This window comes from Rhinoderma darwinii, chromosome 10 (assembly GCF_050947455.1).
Source record: "Rhinoderma darwinii isolate aRhiDar2 chromosome 10, aRhiDar2.hap1, whole genome shotgun sequence".
NCBI classification, from domain to species: Eukaryota; Metazoa; Chordata; class Amphibia; order Anura; family Rhinodermatidae; genus Rhinoderma; species Rhinoderma darwinii.
In genome coordinates this window covers 25885195-25895705 of record NC_134696.1, presented here as the reverse complement: position 1 = coordinate 25895705, position 10511 = coordinate 25885195, and the positions used below count along the sequence as shown (strand labels likewise).

Sequence of the window (10511 nt, the reverse complement as noted above, 5' to 3'; positions counted from 1 at the left end):
CCAGATGTAACACCCGAACACAAGATCTTAAAATACGCCAGGAATTGATACAGAAATTACAATAGAAAATTTTTACTAAACAAAGAATAACATTTATTTGGGAAACCGAAATACGCCTTTAAATACGGGTACAATATGCCCATCTAAATAAGGACTTCATTTGGTTATACCCTATAAATTTGGTTTATTATAGTAATTGATATTCCTACTTATTTCTAATATTAATAGCACCAAAATGAATAATAAGTATATTTATTATAAATGTAAATTTGTATTAATTGTCATTATAAATTAGTAATGATAAAATACAAATTTAATGAGAATATATATTTTTAATATAATATTAAAGGGTAACTCCACTTTCAAAAAACTTCTGACATGTCATAGCACTGAGACCCCCTACCAATCGCTAAAACAAAGTGGCAGAAGCGCTTGAGTGATCGCTGAGCCGCTTTGTTCCTCATCTGCTTTTCTAGGTGCTTTTCTAGGTGCACCAATTGTTCGGCTTTCCGAGAAAAGCCGATCAGAAATCAAGGCAGCTCGGTGCTCGCCCGAGCACTTCTGCCGCTTCGTTTTAGCGGTAGGGGTCTCAGTGGTCGGACCCCAACCGATCAAAACTTCTGACATGTCACTATGACATGTTAGAAGTTTTTTTTAGTTCAGTTACCCTTTAAGCTAGTGTACACATTATTTTAATGCTCCCATTTTACAACTATTGTTCTAACTAGGACACATTTTTATATTCTGAATAACTTCTTAATATATCCTGATAGCAGTCAGAGCTCCATTTTTCTGATATTATTCCAAATCCCTCTGCATAAACATATAGTTAAATAAAAAAATTCTTTAAGAACTTAGCTCAAAATGTTTTTCCTAAAAATGACATGGTGTTAAATGGTGGGGATTCGCTTTAAGACTAAAATCTAAATATAAAAGACACCGTATGTAATAGGTAAAGGATCACTAAGTGAATCATGGGTAAATTGGAACCGAATCCCATTCTTAAGAGAGTTGGCCATAGAAAGATACCAAGTAACAGCAATGAATAAATTCCGTAATATGCTCAAGAAAACTTTATTCAAGTTACCTGTGGCAAGTGGGTAAGGCTATTGATCATAGTTCTGGTCTAAGTAGGTTTCAATCAGTCCATTAGATGTTATAAGCTCAAGGTCAATGTGCAAAAAAACAGCCATGGATTTAATAGTATGATGATAGGATCTGAATCCATAAGATAATTCTTTTTCCTTACAGGTCACAAGATGGAACATAGAAACACAAGCAGCACGATCACCGAATTCATTCTTGTAGGATTTCCCACGCTCTACAGATATGGACCATTGCTCTTCGTCTGTCTTCTTCTCGTTTACATTCTAACCATTGCCGGTAATGTTGTTATATTTGTTGTTGTAAGGTTGGACTCACGTCTCCAAACACCGATGTACTTTTTTATTAGTATTTTATCCTTCCTGGAAATCTGGTATACTGCAGTTACCATTCCAAAGATGTTAATTAATCTTCTGGTGCCAAGGAAGAGTATACATTTTAATAGCTGTCTCTTGCAGACGTATTTCTTCCATTCTCTTGGTGCCAGCGAGTGCTATCTTCTCACCACCATGGCCTACGACCGTTATTTGGCAATATGCCACCCACTGCACTACCCTTCCATCATGACCTCCAAAATGACTATAAAGTTAGTAGTCACCTGTTTTACTTTGGGTTTTCTATGCCCCATTACTGAAGTCATCCTCATATCCCAACTGCCCTTCTGTGGTAGTAATGAAATTCAACATATCTTCTGTGACTTCCCACCGTTGCTCAGTTTGGCTTGCACCGACACTTCCATGAATGTTTTTGCTGATTTCATCATTAATAGCTTTATTATCCTAGTAACGTTCACCTTTATAATAATTTCCTATATTAAGATAATTATAGCTATTTTTAAAATAAGGACCTCAGTTGGGCGAATGAAGGCATTCTCCACCTGTGTGGCCCACCTTACGGTAGTCCTCTTGTTTTTTACCTGTATTGGGTTCATGTATGTACGGCTTACCAAGAGTTACTCTTTGTATTATGACCGTGTTTTAGCTGTTATTTATTCAGTGCTTACACCTATATTGAATCCTTTCATCTATAGCCTACGTAACAAGGAGATCAGGTCGGCTTTTAAACGTTCAATATGTAGCAAAAGCATTTACAACTCAAAAAAAAAAAAAAAGAATGTGACACCATGGCCTAATATTAAAATTTCTATGGGGATTTGTTAAAGCGTCACTTATGGATGTGCATACTTAAGCGTCTTGGGTGAGGGGCAAGGAAAAGCTGGACTTCTCTGTACATGTATGCAATTTTACGAGGGGGTAGCAGGTTGGTCAAAGACCTGTCCAGTCTTATTGGTGGGAAATGATAATCATGGAGATCAGAAAAACCTATTCTGTAAGTTTGTTATTGCAATTAACTATTATTGAGACATAATGAACATCCCATGGAACTGTGTAATGCAAATACAATACCAAACTGAGACATCTTCACTAATCTTGTGTATGGTCCAAAACTATAAGAAATAAGCATATAAAGGAACAGCAGTTAAATTATAAAAAGGGCACCTTTTTTTGATGTTGGCCCATGCCACCGCTCCTGTTATTCTGGGACCAGAGGATCCGCTGCTTGTTTTTAACCTTTCCATACCTTGTTTGCTAATGTTGAGTTATCCGTGAAGAGGGGGAGTCTTATGGAAGTTTAAGGGTAAAGGGTATGAGGCAAACATGAGCCGTGTCTCCCCTCTCTATGGGCCTTTGCAACTACCATCCTCAAATCAAGCCCCATACCTCTACATTGATTGATTGGGGAGCTGGACCATGGCGTATTCTACTTAAATTTGAAATAGAAATCCATATAAGTGGACTATTATTGGACTAATAAGTGGATTAACATCGCAAAGAAGTAAGGTTATCTAAAAAACTGCTCCCCCAAACTACGTGCACGGGCCATGGGATACAAGCAATAACAGAAAATAAGTCAGAGGTGAGGCTAGGATTTCCTCAACGGGGGCAAAGACTGTTTTCTTCCCCAGCCCTGTATGTGAATATCGTAGCTAAAGCTAACTGGCTTGTTGGCAACCGCCCAGGCACACAGTAGTCGGCGGACATGTCGTGCCAGATCCCCTCAAGCTATGCCCATGAATAATGCTACAAAGGAAACATTTAAGATGGAATATTCCAAACCAGCCATACAGCAAAGCATACGTTTCAGAAACCAGAAGGTTCTGAAAGAACAGTATTGCTCACTAAAAGGCCAGGAGGTGGCAGGCATGCCAATGTCTATATTTGTAGATTGTCTCATAATTTTGTGAGAATTTTTGTGTTTGCAGTAAATTATTATTTTGATGGCATAGCAGCATTGTGCCAGGGGCATCGGGGGTGCAGAGGTAGCATTCACAACTGGGTTCTGGTGCCTAAGAGGGGTTCAAAGGCCCTTTGGCCATATAAGTAGTGTCACGATCTAGAGGTATGTGCCGTAGCGGAGTGGCAGCTGGCCAAACAACAGTCTATGCAAAGTCCTTATCACAAGAGTACCTGTAAGAGTTCAGACAGTAGCAGAGGCTTTGGCACGGGTGGTATTTGACGTGTCGGATGACACCAGACGTGGCGGAGATGTGGTATAAGGCACCAAGCACGGCAGATGACCACAGGCTTGGCAGATGACACACAGGACTCCAACAAAAGGCTTAGGTACAGGAGACCATACAGCAACAGGATACGGGAACACTGGTAGCAGGATAACAACTAAGGGACCGTTTGCAATATGAACATGGGTAGACCACAACAACGCTCAGGCAAGGAGGGGAAGGCCGGAGCCCTTTTTATAGTCCAGGGTGATCTGAGGATAGTTTAGGGAAACTTTAGTAAGTGGCCCTTTAAGACCGGGGACGAGCGAGCACGCTAATACTAAGTGCAGGAAAGGAAGGCCGCGCGAGCTGGCGTCTCCGAGGAGGGAGACGCTGGCAGGCGGCCAGGAGACTGCGTTACAAGTAGACACCAATATTATAATTGCCACATGGTAGGGCCCTGTTTCAGATTTTGCATTGGTGCCCAGGAGCTTCAACTTATAACTCTGCACTGTGCTGATGGACGGTTGCATCATAGGTCTGTGTCTTTGTGTTTATGTCATCTCCTATCCATAGTGAGAATATACTGATGTGGTAGGTATTTGACTTAAAAATTAATGTACCAAAATGATTATTCTATTATAGCAGGAACTAAAATAACCTGGATAGATCTAGTTGATTGAACCATATTGTGCACTATTTTGCCATAACAATAAAGAATATGTGAAGAATTGTTAACGTGTATTAGTTTATTCTTATATCACAAAGATAGTTTTTGTAGCAAGTATCAGATTCTATCTACAATATCATAAGTACAATGTCAAATCAAGAAGTACTTACCTTAGGTAGATGTATATTAGATGTAGCAAAGCCAAAAATGTTGTGCGTACCCTGCATATTCTTGGATTTTATCCTTCTTTTTGCTGGTTTCCATAAATGTATTTTCTCTATTCATGCTTGATGAGTGGGTGTGATGTAAAAGCAGTGCTGGGTGCTCTGAGCCAATGAGATGTCTTCCGCCCGCCCACCCACCGTACCCTCTCATACGGCTAGATTCACACGAGCGTGGGGAAACTCGGATGTGAAAAACGTGACGTTTTTCACGTTCGAGGTGCCTCCGTGCGGGTCCCATTTTCACGGATTCCCATAGACTTGAGCCTATGGAGGGATCCATGAAAACGGAAGATAATCGGACAGGTTCTATTTTTCAACGGACCTTTCACATGGTCCGTTGAATCAACGACCGTGTGAGCGGCCCAATTAAAAAACATGCGTCCGTGTGACGGCCGTCACGCGGCCGTATTCAACGCTCATGTGAATAAGGCCTAATACTGAGTACAAAACTGCAGCTTCATCCCCCTCCTCCCTGTCTAGTATTTACTGTTTACAGTAGACTGATTTTTTTTGGAGACTGACGAGGTTTCTGTACATTTACAGAAAGCTCGAAGGTAGGAAAATGGGACCAACAGGAAGGTGAGGAAGATAACACATATATTCACATGTACTACTGATTTATGCAAAAACATTATACTGATGTGTTATACTAAGACCACAAATATGTACCATGAATTAGCAAACCTCAAAAGTATCCATACGTTTGAGAAAAACGGATTTAAATGTTGTTTGACATTTCTGAGATCACACCAATATATGGGCCAGTCATTTATGTCATCAACATACTCTCATTTTAACTGGACACCGACGCATGACGAGAATAGTTATCATGAGCAGCCGGATGTTGCCCCCTCAGGACAAGCATACTCGTCCTGCTAATTGCAGGGGCACAGCAAGTGTGCCCGTTTGAAGAGGAGCGGGGCAACGGCTGTAATACATACCTACAGCCCCGTGCCGCACTCTGATCGCAGATCGTGGCATTCAAAGGGAAAGTATAAGGAGGACCCCCTCTGATAACATTACAGGGAATCCCTGTGATGAAATCGAGGTCCAAACATTGTATAGGCAGATAGCCCAGGGTCCATTGAAGGAACCCACGGATGTCCCACTATATTTCCTGTTGTTAGGGCATGCTTAGGTATCCCTAACAACTGCATGTGTACTATTAGTACACAGGATTATGTACTGGCATTTAGATATATGCCAGTACATTATAGTTAAAAAGTTAAAATTAAAAATCCCTCTATGGAATAAAAAAAAAAGTTAAAAGTCATGTTAGAAAATAAAAAAAAGGAACAGCGAACCTTCACCTCAGACGACACTCATCCCCCACTGCGGCCGCAGATGCCACCCGTCCTTCCACTTTCTTATTTCCATTTGGGGAGGGCGGGTGATACCATTTCAGTTTACACCTGACACAATACAAAAGCCCCCCATTGGCGGACCGCCGCGACCGCAGACTCCTGGCCTCCTGCCAGTGGGTCCACATACCCCTAGATCGTGACATCAAGCCTGACCATGACCATCTACATATATCAACATAGTGTACAGGTTGGTCATATCAGACTGTCGAAATGCCTATGTAAGGAGGGCTGCTGTAATATTTGCCTCTTGCTTCTGTTTAGTTAATTTGGCATTATAATGAATCTGGAGTATGAGAATAAACCTCATATTAAAGACCTAGAACATTTAATAATTTCTTAATCCCAGAATGCAACATTGAATAATTACTTTTCAGTTTACTTAAAGAGCAATGTGGGCCCAGAAAATACTTAGCACACTGTAAAAACGAAGAAAATTTTGTTTTCTTCATTGAAAAGTCCTAATTCTCATATTGCCTGGGTATATAATGATCATAAGACAATAGCAGAGATGGAAAAAAAAATCAAATAAGCTTCTACTTGTCTCGAGGGACCCCGTCAGCACCTTCAGACATTTATTTAAGTTGTAGCCTGTGACAATATAAATTCGATGGTAAAACCTAGACCAAAAGCTATGGCAAGACCACTAGGAGTCCTAGGCTAGCATAGGACATGGTGGGCTATTCAGTTAGGCATGAAATACGACTCCACTAATACCTTGTATGAGCTCAAGCATTAACGTGGTAAGAGAGCTCGTCGGACTTTATTCACATATCTGGTGCCATTGTTGATCAGTGAGTTGATTGTCCAGTTCGGTCTCTCTTATAGTTGGGTCTGCAAAATATCAGAGTAAGGCCTCATGCACACGACCGTAGCCATGTGGACAGCCGTGATTTCCGGATCGGCCGGCCACGGCGTGACCGTCGCGAGCCGTCCGCAAATTGCGGGCTGTGCACATGGCCGCGGCCATTATTTTCAATGAGCCCGGACCGCAGATCACGGCCGTAATAAGACATGCCCGGTCTTTCTGCAGTCCAGGCTCCTGGGCCATGCACGGACCGTGAAAACTACGGTCTCGTGCATAGCCCCATAGGAATGAATGGGGCCGCAATTCTCCCGTGGATTTTCGGGGGAATTGCAGCCGGAAAAGCACGTTCGTGTGCATGGGGCCTAAGGCCTTATTTAGACAAAAGTTGAATGTGTCCGTGTGACGGCCGTTAATACAACGGCCGTCGCTTGGACTCATGTATTTTAATGGAGCTGTTCACACGGCCGTTGTTTCAACAGACCTTGTGAAGGGTGTGTTGAAATATAGAACATGTCCTATTTTCTTCCGTTTTCACGGATCACTCCATAGACTCAAGTCTATGGGGATCCGTGAAAATGGGACCCACACGGGTTCAACGCGGACGTGAAAAACGGCAGTTTTTCATGTCTGAGTTTCCCCACGTTCGTCTGAATAAGGCCTAATTGGCAGAGTTAATACCTAACGCATGTGGGGTTATCCTACATCTATGTTCAAATATGGAGAGGGAAAGTGGACACAAGGTGTTTTTGTGCAGGGTGGACCTGTATTATATATAAAATACATGGCTGCTTTCTTCAAGGAACAGTGCCACTCTTGTCTACTGGCTTTGTCTGGTATTGCAGAATATAAAATAACCTAGCAAAATCCAAATCAAACTTTTATTATTAATATAAGGAATAGAGAAATAAAAATATTTTTAAGGCTTTTAGGCTTTTATTTTTTTCTGTTTTTATAAATTTTTCACTAAAACATCCAACTAGGTTAAAAATATCTCTCTATCACAATATTCATGACAGCCAAAAATAATTATAAATACCAATTAACAGTTTTCTATAGAGAATAAATTCCCAGAACATTCGGATATATTTAAGCTGCAAAGAAAACAACTCACAGAATCAATGAGAGATGAAATAATCAGGTATGGAGATTTTTTCTTTTTTGTGCTACATCTTTTGACATAAGAAGTATATGGGTTCTTCCGTTATTGTAGCGGACAAAAAGTTACTAAAAAGAAATGTAAGATTCTAATTCCATTTTTTTGGGAATAAAGGACAATATTACATCACACATACTTTGATTTGCACGTAAATTTTTGATTTAACAAAAAAATTGCCCACACTTTCTACACATTTAGGCCTCATGCACATGGCCGTAGCGTATTCGTAGCGATTCGGAAAGGTGTCCGCGGCCAACAGAACCGGGTGGGGGGGGTCCGCAATTACGGAGATTTTTTACGGTTGTGTGCATGGGACCTTATAAATAATAATATATATAAAATATTGCAATTTTTTAAATTTAAATCGAGAATATGCAGTCTGCTATTCATTTAATAAAGAACTTAAATAATAATATTAATAATAATAGTAATTAATAATAATCCTATATTATAATTATATATAATGGTAGTAAAAGTTAAAGTATCGTCTATAATTTGCGGCTGCTGCTGCCTGTATTTATTACACAACACATAATAGTGAAAACTTCTTGTCTGTCTCCTGGGTGCTCGACAATCTCTAACAGCCGGGCACTCGATTGCTCGAGCCACTGGCTTAAACACATGCCGGAAATGTATAAAAATGGCAAATTTAAGGACCGGTGGGTGGTCCTTAAGTGGTTAATATGCATTAACCAATAAAAAACACAACTTGACATGTCCTCATACAGCTATGTCAATGCAAAAAAAAAAAAAAGAAAAGCTATGGCTAATGGAATATGAGGAGACAAAAAAAAACAACAACTTTCTATACAACCCAAATGGTTGTCACTGAGCGAGGGACCCCAATCTATGATGTCCATATGTCCGAATAGTGCAAATAGGCAGAAGTTGCCCTGATAAGACAACCACTTTAAAGCCAAAATTATTTGTAAAATCTCTAAAAACTGTCTGATCATTAAAGGCTATGGGCACCTTTGGTGTCTTCTTTAAAAAAAAAAAACAAGTTTTTTAATTGACCTTCATTGGAAAAAAATCCACTATTTCACTTCTGCAGCTTCTGTGTTTCACAGTACATAGAAGCTGCATATAGCCGTTCTGAGCCGAATCCGTCAGTGTGCTGCACTGACTGCTTGGCTAACAGCGGCTCCTGTGTGAATCCAGTGAATCTTTTTATATTTTTTTAAAATAAAATGACAAAGCTTTGAAATGAAGTTAAAAAAAAAAAAAGACACCAAAGGTGACCATAGCCTTTTAGACTCTAAATGGGTTCGGTATTAAGGGATTAAAGTGACCCTCTTTTTTGTTAATTTTTGGGGAAAAAATAGCAGGGTTCTAATTTGTACACTTTACTGTGTGCCAAAATGCACATGTGCACGTGTGCATGAGGCCTAAAAAGGAACTGGTAATGTTTCCATGTAGCTTTAGGTTGGGCCCCCAGAAAATTTCACTGCTGGGCCCTTGCCACCCCAGTCTGACACACTGTGTATATATGCCAGGTTTTTGTCATTTTACAAAGTCAGTACAAGATGAATCATTTCAGAACTTTTTCCACCTTTAATGTGACCCAAAATCTGTACAATTCCATTGAAAAACAAACTGAAATCTTTTAGGGTGGAAAAATAAAAATAATGTGGTTGCATAAATATGCACACCCTTAAAGTAATACTGTGATGAATTACCCTTTGACTTTATGACAGAATTCAGTCTTTTTGGGTAGAAGTCTATCAGCATGGCACATCTTTACTTGGCAATTGTTGCCCACTCTTCCTTGCAAAAGCTCCAAATCTGTCAGATTGTGAGGGCATCTCCTGTGTACAGCCCCCTCCAGGTCACCCCACAGATTTTCAATGGGATTCAGGTCTGGGCCATTCCAAAACTTTGATCTTCTTCTGGAGAAGCCGTTCTTTTGTTGATTTGCAGGTTCTGCTTTGGGTCTTTGTCGTGCTGAAAGGTGAAATATATCTTCAGCTTTTTAGAAGCGGCTGCAGGTTTTGTTCTAATATTGCCTGATATTGGGAACTGTTCATAATTCCCTCCACCTTGACTAAAGCCCCAGTTCCAGCTGCAGAAAAACAGCCCCAAAGCATAATGCTGCCTCCACCATGCTCCATAATACTGCCCCCACCATGCTCCATAATGCTGCCTCCACCGTGCTCCATAATGCTGCCTCCACCGTGCTCCATAATGCTGCCTCCACCGTGCTCCATAATGCTGCCTCCACCGTGCTCCATAATGCTGCCTCCACCGTGCTCCATAATGCTGCCTCCGCCGTGCTCCATAATGCTGCCTCCACCGTGCTCCATAATGCTGCCTCTACCACGCTCCATAATGCTGTCTCCACTGTGCTCCATAATGCTGCCTCCACCGTGCTCCATAATGCTGCCTCCACCATGCTCCATAATGCTGCCTCCACCATGCTCCATAATGCTGCCTCTACCACGCTCCATAATGCTGTCTCCACTGTGCTCCATAATGCTGCCTCCACCGTGCTCCATAATGCTGCCTCCATCGTGCTCCATAATGCTGCCTCCACCATGCTCCATAATGCTGCCCCCACCATGCTCCATAATGCTGCCTCCACCGTGCTCCATAATGCTGCCTCCGCCATGCTCCATAATGCTGCCCCCACCATGCTCCATAATGCTGCCCCCACCGTGCTCCATAATGCTGCCCCCACCGTGCTTCATA

At 41.2% G+C, this 10511-nt stretch overlaps 1 protein-coding gene across 1 annotated transcript; it reads left to right on the top strand.

Moving 5' to 3' along the window:
* Window positions 1-1259: 1259 nt before the first annotated feature.
* LOC142662583 (olfactory receptor 6N2-like) lies at window positions 1260-2264 on the top strand. The gene has a single exon (XM_075840793.1). It carries the CDS (start codon window positions 1260-1262, stop codon window positions 2262-2264), a length of 1005 nt encoding a protein of 334 aa, XP_075696908.1.
* The last annotated feature ends 8247 nt before the right edge of the window (window positions 2265-10511 follow it).

Coding starts and splice junctions, on each gene's coding strand:
- LOC142662583 (XM_075840793.1), top strand. CDS start 1,260: ATGGAACATAGAAACACAAGCAGCACGATCACCGAATTCATTCTTGTA.